The following is a 21,582-nucleotide window of genomic DNA, read 5'->3' on the forward strand; positions in this document are numbered from 1 at the left end:
CAGTCTTTTTAGTAGGGCCAGCTGTGACAGGACAAGGGGTAATGATTTGAAACTAAAACAGGGTAGGTTTAGACTGGATCTAAGGAAGAAATTCTTTACAATGAGGGTGGTGAAACCCTGGCAGGGGTTGCCCAGAGAGGTGGCGGAGGCCCCATCCCTGGAAGCATTCAAGGCCAGGTTGGATGGGGCTCTGAGCACCCTGATCTAGTTAGCGGTGTCCCTGCTCCCTGCAGGGGGGTTGGACTAGATGACCTCTAGGTGTCCCTTCCAACCCAAAACATTCTATGATTCTATGACCCCAAGCTCAGTTCATTAAGCAGACCAAGTAAGTAATAGGCCATGTTGGGGGAAGAGTTTCATTTGCACTTCCATGCATGTCTTGTGAACTGAGACATCTCCCAAATACAGTTGAGCCTGGGAAGGTGTTACATAGGAGCAGAGTGCCTGAGGAGGAACCCCTGTGTGTTGGAGCTGAGCTGCTGCTGAAGAACCCAAGACAGACTGATCAGAGAGATTTGGGCTTCCCATCGGCTCTGCTGCACCTGCTCACCAGGGTGGTACAGGGGTGGGTTGGGGTGGGTGATGTGCATGAGTGTGGACGTTTTCCAGTCGCAGCCCCTCTCTTGCTTCGTCTTCTTAGTAAGTTGGGCTTAGAAGCATTGTGTTGCTGGGTGTTCATTCTTCCTCCCATAACCTGATCAATTTCTGTCCAAATGCCAGATGTTCACACAGATGAGAGGAGATGTAATGCCTTGTTTTCATGAAGGTGGTGATACACTGGGTATGTTTGAAATCTTTAACACAGAATCTCTTTAAACTGAGATTCCAGATTTGAATTTGAAAACCACGGTATTAAGGCTGTACAACTAATTGCCTCTCCAGGGTGGTGGGATTGATCATCACCAGCAGCATTTAGTCTTATAGAAGGGTGATCTACATAATGTCGAGGAAACTTACTAAAAACAAAATGAAAAGGCACAGCCAAATAGGTTAAATACCTGGCAAGTTTGTTTAAGGAGCTGTGTGAGGCTGACAGTGAATCCCTAATGCCTGTCTAAAAACCCACCCCAAAACCCCACCAGAAATCTCCTAACAGCAAGGTAAAGAAGATGATTTTGCTTATGTTTATATGCAAGTAAAATAATACAAAACTTTCAATCATTTACTAATAACATAAAAATCTTCTAATATTTTTTTTCCAAGTCTGTCAGAGATAGGAGCCTGCCATAGAAAGCATAGGGTCAACGGATGATTGAACATAAAGAGAAAGGGTTGATAAGATGGCCTGAAGCAGAAAAGTGAATTCTTGATATCCATGTTCTCTGCAGAATTCGAAGCTTTTTTGTTTGTTTGTTTTTTATATACACATATTTTTAATAGAGGGAGCTTGGGGGGCAAGCACACTACCTGAAATTAGAGCTAGTAAAACGTATTCAGAACAAATCCATAAAGTAAACAGCAAGAAATCATCAGGACCAGATGGTCAAAATTTCTCAAGGAGTTTAAGTGTGAAATCCAGAGTTACCAAGTGTGCTGTGTAACCTACCACCTAAACTGGCTAATCAGGCTAAAAAAAAAAAAAACCAAACCAAAAAACACAAGTGTTGTGTGTAACCTACCACAAAAACGCGAAAAAGGGGAAAAAAAAAAAAAACCAAACCAAAAAACAAACAAAAAAAAACCCACAAACAAACAAACAAAAAAAAAACCCAAAAAACCCAGACTAAAGATATTTGGTCAATGTGATGTGAGGTTTTTTAAAAGTCTTTCGGGGACAATCTGAGAAACTGGGTGAGTTAATATGATGTCTGGACCAGTTAAATTGACAAAGATTACAATAAAATGTAGTGTCGTTAGACTCATGGGAAGTATCATGTATTGGATCTATTTGTGTGTATTTTGTGGGGAAAGAGCCACATCTTCCTATTGAGAACCTTTTGCAGGATTTGCTGAGATGTTGGGGGGCTCTCCCATTTCCAGAGTGCTTCTAACAGCAGCTCTCACTCATAGTCTCGAGTGGCGGTGCTCCGGAGTCAGAGGGAATGACCTTGCATAGATAAAAGAGAATAAATAAGTTGTTTAACAGATAGAAAAGTGGGATGAAGGAGTTTGTTTCATCAGTGCTGCCTTGGCACTGTTCAGCATTTTTGTAAGCTCTCTGGAAAAGGGGATTGTAAGGTGACAACTGTGCTGTTGCTTCTGCGGTGATTGGGGTTGTGAGAATGCATGATGACTGCAAGGAGCTGCAGAAACACCTTGTTGTGTAAGAAACAATTAAGCAATGGAACAGCAGGTGAAATTCAATGCACTCTAACGTGGTCTATACAGTTAACATAGTTCTATAAATTGATATAGCGGTGGTCTCTGAACTGCTGGGTTTTGCACAGGCATAAAATACTGGAGTTGCAATTTATAGGTCTTTGGAAAATGTAAGAGCTTAAAAAACAGATTAAACGTTAGGAAGTGTTAGGAAAGGAATAGGCACCTAAACAGAAGAATCATTATGGCACTGTCTAATAAATCTGTGATGGTCCTATATATCGAATGCTGTGAGCAGTTCTTGGTCCCTCCCCTCTTAAGTGTAGCAAAGCCCTTAAAGGTAGTAAAGCCAGAGAAGGTAGAGACTGTAATAAGGATGATCAAAGATACATGGAACGTCGAAAACTGTTCTTTTCTGTAAAATCACAAGTGCCATGGGGAAAGCAAATAGGAAGTGGGTGCTTGTTTCTCTTCAGTTGCAACAACCAGGAGACATCATGTGGTTAATTGACTCAGGCATGCAAAAAATGGTTGCATGGAACTTACTGCTGTGAGCATTAGGGCTGCTGAAGGATCCAGAAAGCAAAATTTAACCAGGACTAGTAAACACAAGGGTATCTCCTCTTTCTCAGGAAATCCCTTGTCCAGGATTGCTCAACGCTGGGACAATATATGGAGATGTATTGCTCTTATGCTTTACTTTTCTTATTTTCTTTTCTTGATGCTTGCAGTCAGCTGCCGTGTGGCACTGTGCAAGCCTCACTGTGTTTTTATGTTCTTGGATGTGTCCTTCTGATAAGCAACCTGTGTTGGCCGGTTATCGGGGTATGGTTACTGTGAAAGCGGGGCAGAGCGGACGCTCCGTCTCAGCAGATGCTGGTTAGGGTAAGATAGTTTCTCCAAACACTTTGCTGAACAGATCGTCTGACAATAACAGGCAGGTTTTATGCTTACCTTTGCATAGCTAGGATTAAAGGAAGCATGGATGATGTTGCAATCTTGCCAAAGGTTCAATGCCAACATGGGCTGCAGAATTGGACTGCAATGGCTGAGGCACCCCGCAAGTGGAAAATTTAAATACTGTGAGTATATAGGATGCTCAGAGAACTTGCTGTGTGTTTCTGCACCTGGAAAACTTCCCAGACAGTTCCATTTGTAGGTGTGTGTATGTGACCTCTAGCTGTGTGCAGTCCAAATCCCTGTGCCAAGCTAACAGCTCATGGCTTTCAATGAGAGTGTTTGCTGAATATGTTGAGTCCTGTATATTTAGAAGTTCATAATGGTTGGTTTAAAAGACAGGTTTTTTGATTTTACTAAAGCTCGTACTGAAAAGGAGAATGCAGTTTCACCCCAAAGTAGAAGAGTGAGCAATTAATTGAGTGAGTATTGTCTTTTTTAGAACAGGGCAAGAACCTAGATGCTACGCCTGTGTAGGACTTCTCCCTGAGCAAGAATGATACATAAATATATAAGCACACACATGATTTTTCTTTCTGTTGCTGTATTTATGTATTAAGCTCTCTTACCTGCTTGTGGTGTCCGATTGCATGACTGCTTAACCTTGCCTTTGCTCAAATAACTTAATCCCGGACTTCCATTTTTCTTCGGGAGCCAATTTTCTGAGTCATTGGTCATTTTCAGTGCTTTCTTGTAAATCAGAGTTCATGTCTTCCTTGAAATGTGGTGCTCAAATAACATGCTCAGCCAAGGCATTAGTGCGTGGTGGATGGAAGAGGAGTCACAGGAGCTGCTGCTTAAAACTCCTTGTATGATCGCTTCTTTTCATACCAGTACAATACTGGGAGTCATGTTTCATTTGTGGTTGTATTTGTGATCTCTAATAAAGTCTTTTTTTGCTCAGACAGTTTTCAGCAAAGTTTAATGCTATCACTTCCTATGCCATAAATGTACAGTTCATGATTTCTCCCTGAAAAATAAATGCAGATTTACTGAATTATATCCTGACATTTTAGTCTACCTTTCTAATTGATCTATAATTTTACTTTATTATTGTACAGTACTATTCATCCTTACCTGGTTTCTTGGTAGTTGTAATATAATATCATTGAATGTCGTCTTTTTTCTTTTTTTTTTTTTTTTTTTCTCCTCTTTTCCCCTTCCTTAGTTTCTGCGTCTGAAATGTTTATTTGAGGGCTGGTCTATGAAGAATAAGTTCTACTTTAGCAATTTGTGGATTAAAACTTTTCACTGTAAACGTAACACGTTGGTGCTCAAAGGCAATTTGGCCATTGCCTGCCCTTGTCCCCTCCCTGAAATCATACCTGCCCATACCAGATGCTCCAGGGTTTGTGGAGGAGGCTGTAAAGCACCAGGCAGGCCAGTGAGCAAAACTATGGAAGAACATGGAATGCTCGTTTGTGCTTTTTCAGCTGATGAGCCGAGTCTAATTAGTCTAACGTAGCCTACCAGAGATGCTGTTATCAGACCATAAAAGTAGTCCCTCTTCCTTTGCTTCGTCTGGTAAAGAACTGGGGAGGAATTCATACTGGTCAGGATGCCACATGTTAGCTTTAATTTTCTAAAATGTAAAAACCCATCAATTGTTAACTTGTTAAAAACAGACCCATCCAGTCATTATCTTAATAGGTAAGAAAAATAATACAGTGACACAGAAACTTTCGTCTGCAGTTTCTCTTCATAAACTGGAACGTTGGGTTTTGCACAATAAAAAATGCTGTGCGTGTACTAGTTTACATTTCTATCACCTTTATGTGTCTTGGTACAGTGATTTTTTTTTTTTCTTTTAAATATTCATTTGACAGTTTTCTGTGGACATTTCTCTAAAAAAAATCCATTTTGTCAGCTTTTGTTTGCTGTGCAAATTTTCCGGCTGCATATTAAGTGTGTTTTAAGGATGTGACAGCCCTGCTCAGTGGTTGGGAAGACTTTTGACTTCCCTGCAACATAGTTTTGGTTTTTAATTTTTTTTTTTCCCCTCCCTAGTACTTATCTGTGTACCTTTGCCATTTTTAAGAAAGAACATTATAATTGCCTATTTCTATTTTAAAATGTAATTTCCCCCTTTTTTTAGGATACAGAAAACCAGCTAATTTGTCCAACTATAATATAGAATTGAAAGATAATAAAAACTTCCACTGTCAAACATGGATCTGTACTTTATTGGTGTTTTGGTTGGAATGGCAGGAAGTGAAGAATGTATTTTGGAGCAGAATCAAGGTTTTGGAAAAAAAACGTATTTAGAAGGCCAATAGGCTTGCTAGCTAGTTTGTAATTACGCTTCGATACTATGAAACAGAAAATATTTTCGTAGACGTAGGTGAATATAAGACATAACTGAGATGTTTGACCACTTTAATTGTTTCAGGTTGTAATTTATCCTGAATGTGTTTAATCTCATTGTTTGCCTCGTGATACTTGAACACTTTGCGCTTGTTTTTAATGTGGTGGGTCTGCTCTGTGGGTGCTCTCAAGTACTCTGATAATACAAATAATTGAAAACATTTTCATCAGTCTGCCCTGTGTCATGCCAGCTGGCTGACAGAAATGAGTTGCTTTCAGCGAACTGACCAAGGAGATTGCTATTACTTTAAATAAAATGCACACTGCGTGTAATGCAGTCTTGTCTGGGGTTAGTGCTGAAAAGCAAACCTATCCCACACAATGAAATGGGGTCCTGTGGTCTGATTTGGCGATGGAACTATCCACTAAAACACCCTCCAGCCTGGCAAATTTAGGAAAAAAAGGTTCAAAGATGTTTAAAACCTATCAAACATCTTAGTGAAATAGGAAGGTTTGTCACTTGACAGGTGGGTTTGGAGAATGTCTGGAGGGTTGCAGTGGTAGCACTGGCTACGTTAATACTGATTCAAGGTGTGATTGAATGGATTAACAGGGGGATCTGAAAAGGTTTGTAACATACCCTAATGGGATATCTTGTTCTCCCTGGAGGAGAAGATCGAATTCCTCAGGGCCTACTGTTTTAGGCTGATACGAAACATTTTTTTTATAGTAAAATGCCCAGTTTAAGTACTATTGGTAATCCTGATTGTTTAACTGAAATACCAGATTGGGGGTCTACCTGGAGCATACACCAGAAATGTAGTTATAAAATGGAAGTCATTTGACCATGAGTGCTTAAGCTGTGACTGATCAGAGACACATTGTGAAAAAATTACCCAGTCTACTTAGTTTTTATATCTGCTATTTGGAGTATGCGAGAACTTCTGGATTCAGAAATTGCTTTTGTATTTGAATGGTAAGCCTTGATTGATAGCGCTGTATCAGTCATGGACAAAAGTGTAAATGGAAGAGGATAAAGAGATGTTGATGAGAAGTATGATTTAGCTGTGTGACTTCAGAAAACATGCTCCTGATTTTGGGGGATTGAAGCATTTGTAGGTGGCTGAGGAAGCAGAAATGGCAACTTCAGTCTTGTCCTTGACAATTTCTATTTGGAAATTCAGTTGTTGCAATTCAGTCCTTCGGCTGCCTTAGGCTCTTGGAGAAGTTGTTATGCTGCATCAGCATGCAAAGGCAATAGTCCTGCAGTGGGGTTAATGCATGTTCTTCGTTCACGCTATAGCAAACAGCAGGTGACAAAACATACATGTCATACTTAATCAGGGAACTTAGTCCTGGTATGAGTTATCTTGTCAGTTTGTGTTACTGCGATGCTGAGCGAGGTCTGGGGTTTTGCTTCAAGTTGCTTGTTGCAAGTGGCTCAAACGCAAAGTGGGTGTTGCACCTGTGCTGTGAGTCCACATGTTATATGTATGGCATGCTTATATAGTCACATAGCTCTCAAGGGACTTAGAGTTAACAGAAGTCATGTTGGCAGGAATTCAGTGAATTGATAGGAGCAAGGCAAGTAATTCATCTGCACGGACTGAGGAAGGTGATAGAGGATGTGGGGAAACAGCAAAAGGCTGTAGTAGAGATGATACCTGCCTTTTACAGTTCATAGAATCATAGAATCATCTAGGTTGGAAAAGACCTTTAAGATCATCAAGTCCAACCGTTAACCTAACCCTGCCATCCCAGTTGACCATGTGTATGGTGTCTTTGTCTGATGCTGTCCTTGGACCAACAGCACATTTATTAATGCTTTTTAAAAAGAGAGTAAGTATTTTCAAAGTCTGCGATCTGTATTTCTGTTGCATCGAAATGAGACTCTTCTTCCATGCTTCATGTGCGACAGACAGTGTTGTAAATATATTGGGAAGTGAGATAATGGTGCAGCTGCCTGTCCTTTGAGGAGTACTAGACATCTAATGCTTAATTTATTTTCGGATACTTTTTAAAAACGTATTTTAGAATGTTATATTTTTTTCTTATTATGATGACATAAATGGCCTGCTTGCTTGAGATCACTTCTCTGCCTCTGCTAGGTTTTCTTTGTTGCTCAAGTCTGATTATCAGGAGTCACAGCTTTGCCACCATTGGGGTTTTCTGCCTCCTTCTGGGGAGCAATATGGAGGGGCTTTGACTTTTGGGAAGGGTTAACATGCATTAAAATGAGATTTTATCTGGAATAGCAGCATTTTGATTCGGTTATTGTAGAAAGTTTATTGCGCCTGTAACTAAGAAAGTTGAAAGTTCCGATTAATTAATTGTGCAGACCTTGAATTTTTCCTTTTCTTGTGTAGTTATAGCTCAGCTTGAATTGAGGATTGTGAAACTAGAAACCTTTGTTCTTACGTCAGTGATTGTAAGACTGAAAGGAAGGGTATATTCAAGAGACAGAGAGGAGGTCTGAATGTAATTAATTTCTCTCTCAGTTGAAGCAGTACAGATGGTTGAACTGAATAGATCTTTCAACTACGCCCCTGAAGGCCACAAGATTTCTGTCTTAATGAGAGAGAAGAGGCAAGAACTACTGACCACTGAAAAGACATTTGAAGAAACAGTCGTGTAAAGTTCAGTATAAATGATGCTGCTTTAATACTCTCCTTGTAGCTATTCAAAGGTTTTTAATCCTTGAGCATTTAAAAACCAACGTGTGGACAATGTGGATCCTAAGCCAATGTTTTTCTTTGTGAATTCACTGTGCTGGGTCATGCTTGTCATGCACAGGGATCAATCAGGTGAAGTTTCAGCCCGGCATGGCCGCATGTTGCCTTTCACCACTCTTACCCCCGAAGAGATGGAGGAGCAGAGAGTTGGGGCAATTTGTTTCCATTTCCTTCTGATAACCTGTATTTATGAAATGGGATTCACGCCCAGCATCCAGTCCTGTTTCCACCTCAAGTTGGGTGCAATTCCTTTTGCGTAAGTGTAGTTTCTCAGCTCTGCCCCCCCCATCATACAGCTGTTGGCTTAAAAAGCCTGTTATTTTTCAAATATTTCACCTTTCCTGGGATTTAGCTTAGAAGTTTGAATCAACTGCTGATGTAGATTGTTTTTTTTTTCTTTTTCTTTTCTTGATGACTGTTGCAATCAAAATATTTTGTCTTTTAAATCTGCGGAAGGGTGGAAGATACTCTCAGATAGGTACTCTCTAAGGGTACTACAGTGCATGTGGAATTCTGTGTAAGTGTCTTGCAATTTAAATAGTTATTTGCGTGCTACCATTAAGAGGGGCAGAAGAGTGGGCTGAGCTGCCAAGTCTTTGAAGTTTAATTGTCTGTTTGGCAATGGAACACATAATCTTCCATTACAAATCTTATTTTATATGGTAATTGACTGATTTGCTCTCTGGTTATCAATTTAACTTCTCTACCACAAGCATCTGTACTCGCATTGTGTTAATCTGTGTGAGTGCTAAACATTGACATAGCTAAACTAGAAAAGTGTATTTTAAAAGCATTTTTTAATTCATTAACCAGAAAGTAAGTGATAATAAAGAGCACTTCTCTTATTATTATCCCTTTGTAAGCAGGTTGGCATTTGCTCCGTAAGCCAGAAAAGCAAAGTCACTTCGAAAGAATAATGTGTTTCAAATTCTTATCTCCTAAATAAAAAACATTTGGGAGAAGGTAATAGGATATCTAGTTCAACTTTCAATTTTGTGGCAAAAAAATACTGAATCTTACGTTTCAGTAGTAATGCCTGCCTGTGGATGATGCCCCAAGTTAAAAGTGCTATCAGTTGCTAAAGATACTTGAATACTTTCCAAATGCCTTCATAACAAGTTAAACATTAGTGGAAGAAACAGAAATAATCCCGGAACTTCACTTTATGCTGATTTTGTTTCAGATGTGGTGGTCCAGCAGCTCCCTTCTGGGCTCCTCTCCCCTGCCCCCCCTCCACTCGTCTCTCAGCCTTTCCAATGAGTGATGGCCATTCCCAAACTACTACTGTTTGTTCTTCTCTGCTTCAATTTTTGGTTTGCTTTTAAAAAGCTACGTATTTTCTGCTAGGAATCATGGAATCTCTTACCCAGTAGGTGGATGTTGAGGGAAGCCTGAACTGTTGGTAACTTGTTCAAAGAGGAAAATCTGTGGAATGCTGCTAGAGACATCTGTCTCCGAGACTTTGTGATAGGTTCCTCCCATCATACAGCCTGTGCTGGGCAGATGATGTGTGTGCACTGGGGAGCAGGGACTTGTTCCTTCTGGTGCTTCTCTTATTGAGGGAAGATCTGATGTGCCTCCTCTGTGATGTTTATGCTCATCGGTTCCGACGTAAAAATATGCTTTTGAAAGGGATAACCATTGACCACATAGAAGTAAATGGAAAACTGGATAAAAATGGGGTTTAATGAAAGGTAAATTGTATCATAATGCTTCTTCTGATAAAGTAACTAACTATGGCAGAGGCTGAACCCAGAGCAGCTGTTTTTTGTGTTGAGCCACTCATCATTTTATTGAACTTCTCTTACATATCCCTTTTCTCATCCTTGAGTTTTATGGTGCAGCTACTCAGTACAGCAATTCGCATGTTTTCTGAGGTCATCAGATGAATTTTTTTACACAAGTTTTGTGCTGTTGACAACACATATTATTGGATTGTGTTTATTAGGATTCCTGAAATAAGCTTAATATATGGCTAAGGAATTCAGTGTTCGCCTGTAAAGAATGCAGTGAAAACTTTTCAAAGTTTCTGATTTTTCTGTTCCCTTTTCTCAACTATGTAAGGACTTCAAGAGTCGAAGTGTGTGAGTGTCTGTATACATATGGAGGAAGAGGTTGAAAGGAAATGAGAACATAAACTATTGATCAGGCAGACTGGAACAAAATTACTCATTAATTAAAAATGGCTAAAGATGAGAGAGCAGTGATCTATTGCAGGCTGACACCAGTATGATGCATCTAGGAAAGGGCAGATCCAGTAGTAGAAGGAATTGGGCAAAATATTTCCTGTAGTGATAACCCTGAATTTATGCCATTTTTCAAGTCACTGGTGAGACACAACTGAAATTATGTGCAAATAATTGAAACTATACAGGCCACAAAGATTACTTCAAATTAGAGCAAATATAGAGGGTCTGCAAGAAGGGTGCTGGCGACTTGTTACACCAGGAGTATGCAAATGTGACTTGTTGAGCCCGCCAAAATAAAGGCTGCGATGTGGGAAGGGAGTGGAGAAAAAGTGCAGCTCACAATAAATAAAAATGCCAAGGGTAAATGCCAGGGAGGAATACAAATTTAAAATGAAAGGCACTGTTTTCATAAAGAATAAGTAATCGCAATTTGGCCGCCACTAAATTCAGAAGACAGTTTTCAGTTGTCAGAGTTATATGCGGCTGTAACAGCCATCTGATACAGAAAGCAAGTACAAAAGTACCTAAACCATTTTAAGGTGGAGTTTATGGCCTTTTTGGTAAATTTATGGAAATGATTATATGAAATGGACGTCTGAAGTCGTAGGCGACTGGACCCAGACCCATCCAGATTTTTGCTCCCATGTGAGAGATTTCGAGCAGCAAACATATATGTACATCTTTATGTTGTTTCTGGTATAGGTTTCCATGCTTATCTGAGAGTTGAGCCATCTTCTTATTCTATAAGTAAATATTTCCATATGTTAACATTCTCTAATTTGTAATCCAAACCCTGAGGGTTTTTTGGAGAGCTGCTTGTCTCCAGCGATCTGGTTTTAAAAATATTAAATCCACCTATAAACCTTTCCAGTCATTTCATAGGAAGAAATAAAACATGATCTAGTCTTCCTTATGCCCTAGCATGAAATAAATCCCATTGATAGGTGAAGCATGTAAAATGTTTACCTAAACTCTGCAGCCCTTCCATATTGACTTTCTTTGATAAATATTAAAGGGCAAAAGGCGGCTTTTGACTTTCCTGGAACTTGAACAATCAGACCTGCCAGCATAAGTAAGCAAATTGCCCTTATGTCAGCGAGTGTAGTAAAAACAAATAAATAGGTGAACGTTCTTCATAATAGATGATAGTAAAATTGTAAGGGCCTGCAAATGGCTCTTCTTTCTGCTGCTAAGCTAAAGAAGCCGAGAGTCCTCGTAAGCAGCTGGATGCTTTGTAGTGGCACATTCGTTCGCGCAAGATTTTTAACATGTCTGCACGTTGGACACTTTGGGGCTTGTATTACCAAAAAAATTCTCTGTCTGAGGTTTTTTTGTGGGTTTAAAATATCTTTAATCTTACTCTGAGTACATCAGGACATTTAAAAAGGCAGCCAAAGCCTTTTGATCCATGTCTTAAATGAAGAACCTTTCTGGTTTACTGTGTTGTGCAATGCACGTCTTTGGTCATACATATCTGTAAGACATTATCGATACGATACAGAGGTATGCATGTAGCCCTGTCCATAGTGTTTCTTGGGCTTACACAAACCAGAGAAGAAAATCTTTGGATAAATACAGCACTGCCTATTTGATCAGCTGAGTTTCATCACAGAAGCACAAGGTAATGGTACCCTAGGAAGGTTTCATTTTAGTTTTGTGTCTATTCATTTTAAAAAGCCTTTTAAATATAATTTTAGCTTTTGGTTACCTACTGAATACAAAAAGCTCTCTGAAAAAATTCTGTTGTATCAACTGCAGAGTTTTGTCTAAATAAATAAATTGTTACTAATCATGATATGCTCTTGTATAAGGTAGCCTGACAGCACTACCACTGTTCTGCGGTTTTATGGAGCTCCAGATGGACTTTTGGGGCATCAGGGTGTAGATTATCGAAAAGGTTCTAGACAGCCATTTTCATCATAGCCTGATCTTTTTAATTTACAATCTAACTTACAATCTTTCCATTTTATAAATTAATAAACTTTGCTGCAGGAAGGGGTGAAAGCTATTGTATAACCTTTAGTTGTCTTGCCGGGGAGCTTATCCCGCAGGATTCTTTATTTGTGAAGGGGCATAAAACTGTTGCACAATGAAGCCCTAAATGGTGTGCTCAGATGAACTCTTTTGAGATGGTGAGGGAAACATGAATGAGCTCTGAAATCCACTGCTCACCATGGGCTCTTTAGTATGCAGCAACACGCCTATGCCAATGAGGGACTGCAACGTGTTCTTCAACCCCGGGAATATTATTTTCCAAATGGCATCTCTGTCTCTTGGTTTTAAAATAGTTTTTAACTTTACATTTATACATCTTGGCTTGATTTCTTCCTTCGTGTATTCTCAAGAGGTCATTTCATATTAAAATGACTGGCTGTTTAACTGGCCCAAATGTAATTTTGAAGTAACGCAGAACTTCTATCAAACCCTGATCTGAAAATTTCTGCCAATATTGCTGCTGTTCGTGCTAGAGTCCCCGAAGCCATATTCCTACATGTCAAGTGTTACTGTATGTTTGTGTAGGAGCACAACTGGTGTGGTTTTGTGGGTGCTAACACCATCTTTTGTCTGTCTTCCCTTTTATTTGCAGTTCCTCCTGAATTTCTGAAGCGGCCTGCAAATATTTATGCTCACGAATCTATGGACATTGTGTTTGAGTGTGAGGTGACTGGAAAACCTACTCCAACTGTGAAATGGGTCAAGAATGGAGACATGGTGATCCCAAGTGACTATTTCAAAATTGTTGTAAGTATATTGTTCGTGTTGTGGATTTTTAAGCTTGTTGGCTTGTCTGTTAGTCCTCTAACACATGCACATGAAAGCTAAGTTCTTCTAGAGGACCAGCTTCCTATTTTTGTCCTAGTGATGTTTGGGGCCTGGAAGAGAAATGGCTTCTTGAAACCCTGAATGCTCCGTAATTCAGTCATTTTACCAAAACACTAAGGCATATTGCTTATATTGTATGAGTTGATTTCTTTATAGCTTATATATTCCATGTGACGGGTGCACACATAATGACAAAACTCACTTTGTTGGTTGAACCCAACAGCGTAAGTTGGTCGTGAACGCTGACTGACTGTGTTTTCTGCAGTTGTCTGTGATTGATGAAAATCACAGTTTCAAACAGGAGATTAAATATGAATATAACTGAGTTGTGGATCATGAGTTTTGGCACACCAGTACTTCTAGAGGGAAATTTTAGATGTAGTGAAAGTCATTATTGAGCCATGGTTGAGAACTTAATGGTTGTGTAATTGGGTATACCTGAGGTTGTAGGATTGGACCAGGGAGGTATGCAGTTATATTCAGTGCTTAAAATATCGTAAAAATGGCTGTGGAAATATTACGACTTGCCAGTGATATGTGATGCTAGAAAATGATAACCATTAGTAAGAGCTTCTGCTGCTTTTTGGTACTGTATAATTTGAGGATTCAGTGCAAAAGAGATGAAATCTGATGGGGACTCCAGATACACTTTTCCATGTTACTGTTCAGAAGTTTCTCCTGTCATAGTAATGTGCCATAATAACACTGTTGTTTTTGCAATTGCAACCCATTTTTAAGTGTTGTATTTTTCTTTCACTCTTTAGAAAGAACATAATCTGCAAGTTTTGGGTCTGGTGAAATCAGATGAAGGATTCTATCAGTGCATTGCAGAAAATGATGTTGGAAATGCACAGGCTGGAGCCCAGCTGATAATACTTGACCTCGGTAAGATAAACCATGACATTATAGTGCCAAAAGATGGGGAGGAACAATTTCAAGGGACCTTTTCCATGTGAAGTGTTATATCTAACTCAGCTAGACTGGGATGTTTTTTAGAAATCGTACGAGTGGTTCAGTGTCGTCTTCTGTACACTTGAAGTTACTCAGGAGAAATTAAGAAATTCTTTAGGATTCACCTTATGTTTTGGAAAATGTGTTGAAAATATTTAGTGCAACAATAAACCGTAGCCAGAATCTGAAATACTGTTGCATGCTGAGATTGTAGCGAAATACCAGGGTAGCTGAAATGAAAACAATCGCTGAAATTACAAAAGTGAAAAATAAGCAATTCTGGAGCATACTGCAAATGAGTTCTTTTACACCAAAGTCATTCCGGTGTCAGAAGCTTTTTTTCTGCTATTAGTTTGAAAAGTAGTGAGCTTTGTCATTTCTACCAGTTGCAACTGCAACATATTTTTTGAGTTACAGCTGCAGTTTAAGATAAATATTTGTTACAGTGCTCCAGTCAGTGCAATTACTAACAGTGCTCGCCTTCTTGCAATGTCCTGCATTGCATATTTTGGATGTTGAAAGAGAATAATTGCTGTTAGGATTAAAGACCTACTATCTTCCAGAAAAAAACGTAGTGCTAATATCATTGCTAAGATGTCAGCTTGCTTTGTTCTTTCAGGTCACACAGTTCTTAAAAATAATTTCTAAGAGCACAAGGAAGAAAACCAATAGTAAGGGGGATGAGAGGAGAGACAGGTCAGACAAGAAAATATGAATTCTGTACTTTTGGGGGCTTTTGTGTTGGGGTATTGTTTCAGAATTCTAATTTCTTTTTTATTTGGATGGAAAGGATTTAGGAGAAACAGTCTGGTGTATGGTCAGAGGCATGATGTAACTTCACAATTGCAATTTTAACAGATGTGAATCTGCTAGACCTGGTTTTGGCGTTCAACATACAGAGAGTAAACGGTCATGAGCATGCCATAGAGATTTTTCCATTCATTTTCTGATTGTTTTGTAGAGTAGTTGTGCACTTATAACTTCTCTGAATTCTCATTTGGATATGGGTATGTTTCATTGCTGCTGGAAGAGATGCATGTACTGTCCACAATTATTTGGGGAATGAAAGGTGCCCTCTACTGGATTCAGTAGCTTTAATATTATAGAGCTGTGGGATTTCAACCTCTGAGGAGTGTTAGGCGTCTGGATCCAGCAATGGCCTACTGTCATCAGGTTGCCAGAAAAATTATTAAAAGTAATTTTATTTCTGCTATATGCATGAATCACCTGAGTGGTTTCCAAATCTTTCAAGCGGAAGCATTATTCCATATTTTCCACGTTTGAAAAATACTGAATAATTAATGTCCTTGGGTTTTGAAGCCCTACCCAAGTTTGTACTTTCACCCGTTTCCCAGTAGTGGTTTATAAATTACTATTACTGTTATTATTTTAGTTCCTATGGTCTCACTCTTCTTCCTGTCCCTCCCCTGTTGTTTGTGCAGTGGTTTCTCCTTCCTGTTCTATGCTGGCAACCTGTCCTGTTTTACTGAAGGACTTTGCCTTATAATGCTGTCCTTTTTCTTTTGCATGCTGCCAAAGGATTATGGATGCAGTATTGATGGAGTCTCATTTTGGGTGTAAAGATACGCCCCTGAAGTCGTATAATTCTGTTACATGGCCTGCAGTGTTTTAAACAATGCGCTTCCTGTACAACGCTGATGCATTTTAGTTGTTGTTTCCCACCAGTAGAGATAACCGCATGGTACATCGCTGAAAGTACATTTTATTTTTTTTTGTTGTTGCTGAGTAGTGGCATAGCAAATGGTGCAACTAGAAATGACTGTGCTGTGTCTTAGTTGTGATATATGAAACCTGGTATAACATACACAGTCGAAGAAAACACGGATATTTGATACCTTATTTTAATATTTTATCACAATATATGAACAGCAAAGAAGGAAACAATATTTGGAGAAGGAGGGTGAAGGTATCATATATAGGCCCCATCCCTGGAAGCATTCAAGGCCAGGTTGGACGGGGCTCTGAGCAACCTGATCTAGTTAGCGGTGTCCCTGCTCCTGCAGGGGGGTTGAACTAGATGACCTCTAGGGGTCCCTTCCAACCCAAAACATTCTACGATTCTATGATAGCATTTCTTTCGCAACGGACGTCTTGATATGAAAATGAAAAACACTAATTTGAGCAAAAACTATTCTGAACACTTCAGTCGTTAATACAGAAACCTTTTTTTAAAATTATGCCTGCTGAAGAGAAATACCTACTTTGCCAATTCGAAAAGTAATTTCAGTGAAATAATTGTGATTAAGTGTTCATCAAAGGTCTGCATCCCAATTAGCAGCATGTCCCTTCCCTTGCCGTTCTGTTTTCCCCATCCTAACTGGAATTGGCAAACATCTGGCTACTTACAAACTATTTCCAGTTAGCCCTTTTGCTTATCATATCAAATTGATCTTTAATAAATTAAATGTATATTAGAAAGTAGGAGCTTCTCAGAGAGGCCGTGTGCATTCTTTATGGGCCGGTGTTGAAGAAATGGACTGAGACAGTTTTGTGGGCATCTCTAAATGGGCTGCAGCATTGACTGTGCGGGAATTCACAGCCAGGGAGAGAGTAGCTCAGAGGAGCTGGAGCAATTGGAGAAGGCAGAGTTACCAAGACTTTGAGGGAGATATGCTGAGACAGGTTAAATAGGAATAAACCAATAAAACTGTTTATACTTTACATATTAGATCAGAATTTAGTTGTCTCTTCTGTACATGAACTTCTTTCAGTCTAAACCCTTCATATGGAAATTTTCCACTGTGTTGGTTTTTGCTGCCTACAATGATGCTACTTCATCCATAGCTTTATGGAGGGGTTTGTGAGGGGGTTTGAGTGGTCTGAAAGTGAAACGCCACACCTGTATTTTCTTCAGTCTTAGGTGGCAGCGTCATTTTTAAATGCAGTCAGCGTAAAGAGTATATAATGTAATTCTTTGCTACAACAAAAGGCTTTCCGTATTTGGACATAGATTTCTGACTTCACAGGAAGCAGTATTTTGGCGGTTCGCCTTGTCTTTCACAGAGCGGTACTTTTGGTGCATGAATGTATGTGAGTGTGTGTTGTGCATAGCCGCACAGACCAGTGTATGTGCAGGCTCTCACCTGCTGGAATAAGCTTAATATAACTGTTGCTCAGATAGAAATTTCTTTGGGGTTGCTCTTTTTTGTATTTAGGGTGAATTTGGAAAAGCTTGCAGTAATAGGGAAGTTATCTGTGGAAAATATTAAAACAAATGACCGGCTAAAAATGTTACGGTAATGTGAAGGCTCACTGGAGTGGCTGCTTTATTTTCAGATTCTGTAATTCTTCGCTGGTAAGTTCAGAAAAGAAGGCTGTACTTGGAAATGGATTGGCTGTACATGGTCCACAACTTTTGTCTTTTCTGGAATACATAAAAGACTTTGAGAGAGAGGAGAATTTAGGACAATTGTCCATAGTTGAGAAGGTTAAAAGGGGGAGGAGAGAGAGGAGGATTCAGGTGAACAGTCTGAGTTCAGTAATCTTCTCCTGCCAATATCCCCAGTACTTTGGGTGTAGAATTCTGCCAGAGAGTTGGAAAGGATCACATCTGCTTTCAGGATACTTTGAGATTTGAAATTGTGTCCCTATTTCTCAGACAGTGTCCTTCCCCTGGAGGCTAAGTGCCTTTGGGAGTTTCACGGGAGTGGTGGCTCTGCTTCCGGGTCTGCCTTTTAGGGAGAATTTAACACACGTGCCTCGATTACTGCATTCCGCTGCACTTGCCCTCAGCCAGCGTTTGGCAGTCTCAATGCTCCTCTCTTTGCCTCATTGATTTGAAGATAGGTGCTCTTTCCTTATATCCTGCAAATGCCACCACAGAGGACTCCTGCATATCCCAGGGAGAAGGAAGAACTTTAGTCAAGCCTTGGGAATGACTTTCTCGGCAACCTCAAAATCTCTCCCCCCTCCTTTTTTTACACAAAGCCAGCCTTTTTTGCTTCTAATTAGATCCTGATGAGTCAGCCTCTGGGCATCTCAGTGATAGATCAGGTATACTAATATGCTCAATTATAACAAAGCTATTTCTTGTCACCATTTTTACAGCATCATTTTGTGTGGTCTGTTAAAACCTTAGCCATGGACACATTCAGGTTTTCTTCGTGGATGGTAAATGCTAGTGATAAGACTTGTAACCTGGCCTTTTCCACGGTATCTGGCGTTGCTCAGAATTGCCATGTGGGGACTGAGGAAAGAACAGGTGGTAATAAGGAAAAGGAGGTGCCTTTGGGGGAGGGAGGCAGATGGTTCTCTGTCACCCCTGTGTGACAGGCATGTGACAAGTACTCGGGCACCAAAAAAAAGGAGTGATTCTTCAATGCCATATAAAGAAAAATCATAGACTGTAAACAAATATGCCACGTTATTTAGGGAACAATTTCAAAACATGATTTGAGATGCACTGTATTACCTTCAAAATTCCAAAGTAAGTGTATACTGTGTGATTTTTGTACTTTTATCCTGCGAAAGTTAGCGTTTGCCATTCTGTGTTGTATAGGAGTGAGATCTTCAAGCGAATTACTCGAATACGCTGCTGGTGTAGTAAAGCATGTCAAGATTTTTTTTTTTGTAGTGGAACTACCCATTTCTTAATTTTTTCATGAAAAATAGTTTATATCCTAGCAAGGGTATTCTGCATGTGAATTAATATTACCAGCATGGGAAACAAGAAGTCTGCATGTAGTCGCAGAGCTGTGAGGCATTTGGGATTGCAGCTGCAAGGGATGGATGCAGGCTCTTTCAGAAGGACGAGGTAGGGAAGCAAGGAAGAGGGTCATGCTGTACGCAGAGGTCTTCTTGAATGCATGCAGCTTTGCCTTGGAGGTGATGGGCCAGCCAAGAGCTTATGCATAAGGATCAGAGGACGGAAGGACAATGTTGTCATGCGTGTCTGCTAGAGACCAGCTAATGAAGGGCATGAAATAGGTGAATCCTTCTTTACACAACTGGAGGTTGCAGGCCCTGGTATTTATGTGGGGTTTTTAACTACCTGGTGTGTGCTGGAATGGCAACTTGATGGCGTGGCAAGTAACATAGGGGGTTTCTGGAGTAGGCTGAAGAGATTTTCTTGACACAGGTTATCCATGTCTGACTAGATGACTGGTGGAGGTGGTGTGTTGGACCTCCTGTTCAGGAAGAAAAAAAGAACTGGTCAGAGATATAAAGGTCATAGCAGCTTTGGCAGCAGCTATTGTGAGATGCTTTGATTTAGGTTTCTAAGGGAACTGATCAAAGCAAATACCAGAATTACAGCCTTGGACTTCAAGACAGGAGATTTTGACTTGTTCAGGGATCTTCTTGTCAGGTTCCCATGGGAGATTGTGTTGATAGGGAAGAGGTGAACCATTTGATCTTGAAGGACAGTCGTCTCAAAGCACAAGAATGGTCTATTCCAAAGTGCAGGAATTTGAGCATACATGGCCAGGAGTAGGGATAAAGAAGGAGCTCCTGACTGAGCTCACACACAAAAAGAAAGTATATAGAAGTTGGAAGTGAAGGCAGAAAACTGATGGATATTGCCTGGACATGCCGGGATAGAACTAGGAAAGACAAAGCTCATCTGGAGCTAGAACCATTTCAGGGAAGGCTATGGAGCAAATCCCCCTCGAAGCCATGTCTGCGTAAACAAAAATCATGATGATGGTGACTGGGAAAATCCAGCGTGGATTTACCAAGCAAAAATTGTTCCCAACTATCCCAGTAGCCTTCTAAGGTTAAATGGTTGGCCCTGTGGTTGAGAAGAGAGGAGTGGATATCATTCACTTTGCCTTTAGCAAGGCCTTTGACACCATCTCCAGTTGTATCCCTAAGACTAACGGGCAGTGTGGGTAATGAGTGGTGTTACTCAGGGCTTGATACCGGGGCAGAGAGGGTTTCACATCTTCATCAGTGACCTGGATGATGGGACAGAGAGCGTCTGTAGTAGGTCTGCAGGTTATACCAGGCTGGGAGGCGCAGTAGAAACACTGTCAGGGAGAGAGACCTTCCAGGCTGGAGAATCAGCACTGACAAACGTGGAGTCCTGCATCAGAGCCGGAGTGACTCCATGCAGTGGTAGAGGCTGGCTGCCAGCTAAGCAAGCAGCTTTGCGGAAGGGGACTTGGTGCGACAGGCAGGAGGTCAAGGGATGTGTTTGTTTCCCCCTACTTGGCACTTATGAGACCACATTAGGACACTTTTAAACTTCCTGATCCAAGAAGGGGTTGGACTTGATGATCTTAAAGGTCTTTTCCAACCTAAACAATTCTGTGAAAGGCATTGGTGTAGTGAAGACCTACCAAGATAATTTGGGCACTGGAGCACGTGACGTACAGAGATGTACTGTGACCCTGAGAGAAGTGAGTGTCGTGGTTCAACCTGGCAGGCAGCTGAACACCACGCAGCCGCTCGCTCACCCCCCACCCCCAGTGGGATGGGGGAGAGAATCGGGGAAAAAAGTAAAACCTGTGGGTTGAGATAAAGACAGTTTAATAAAATAGTAGAGGAAAATAATAATAATAATGGTAATAGAATATACAGAATATAGAAAACAAGTGATGTACAGTGCAATTGCTTACCACCCACTGAACGATGCCCAGCCTGTCCCCAAACAGTAATCGGTACCCCTGGCCAACTGCCCCCCAGCTTATAAAGTGAGCATGACATCATATGGTATGGAATAGCCCTTGGGCTAGTCTGGCTGTGCTACCTCCCACCTTGCAGAGAAGGGTAACGAAGCTGGTGAGGGGTCTGGAGCCCAAGGTGGCTGGGGGAGCTAGGGGTGTTCAGCCTGGAGAAGAGGAGGGTGAGGGGAGACCTTATAGCTCCCTACAACTGCCTGACAGGAGGGGTGAGCTGGGGGAGCTTGGTCTCTGCTCCCAGGAAACAGGCAATGGGATGAGGGGAAATGGCCTCAAGTTACCCCAGTAGAGGTTTAGGTTGGACATTGGGAAAAATTTCTTCACCAAAAGAGTTGTCAAGCACTGGAAGGGCTGCCTAGGGAAGGGGTCGAGTCCCCATCCCTGGGGGTATTTAAAAGCCGGGCAGATGAGGAGCTTAAGGCCAGGGTTTAGTGGTGGGATGGCAGGGTTAGGGGAATGGTTGGGCTTGATAATCTTAAAGGTCTTTTCCAACTTAAATGATTCTGTGATTCTATGATTCTTGTGCACCTGGCAAAGCATGGGAAGATGAGAAGTCCTTGACTGGTATAAGCACTACTTAGCAACAACTGAACCATCAGTGTGTTATCAACATTCTTCTACTAGATCCACAACACACTATGCCAGCTACTAGCAAGAAAATTAATGAGGACAATGAGTTTGATTATTCCTCAAGAATGGAAGCCTAACAGCATCTTTCTGCTCAAC

General features: G+C 40.6%; 1 protein-coding gene across 1 annotated transcript in view; it reads left to right on the forward strand.

The window, feature by feature from the left end:
• NEO1 (neogenin 1) overlaps nt 1-21,582 on the forward strand; it is a 150,412-nt gene that overhangs the window by 58,240 nt on the left and 70,590 nt on the right. Inside the window, exons 5-6 of the mRNA XM_035899461.1 lie at nt 13,029-13,183; nt 14,029-14,149. Coding sequence (XP_035755354.1) covers nt 13,029-13,183; nt 14,029-14,149 — 276 coding nt within the window. The remainder of the gene's footprint in view (nt 1-13,028; nt 13,184-14,028; nt 14,150-21,582) is intronic.

The sequence above is a fragment of the Egretta garzetta genome, unplaced genomic scaffold (genome assembly GCF_000687185.1).
Source record: "Egretta garzetta isolate BGI_Z169 unplaced genomic scaffold, ASM68718v1 scaffold287, whole genome shotgun sequence".
Taxonomy (NCBI): Eukaryota; Metazoa; Chordata; class Aves; order Pelecaniformes; family Ardeidae; genus Egretta; species Egretta garzetta.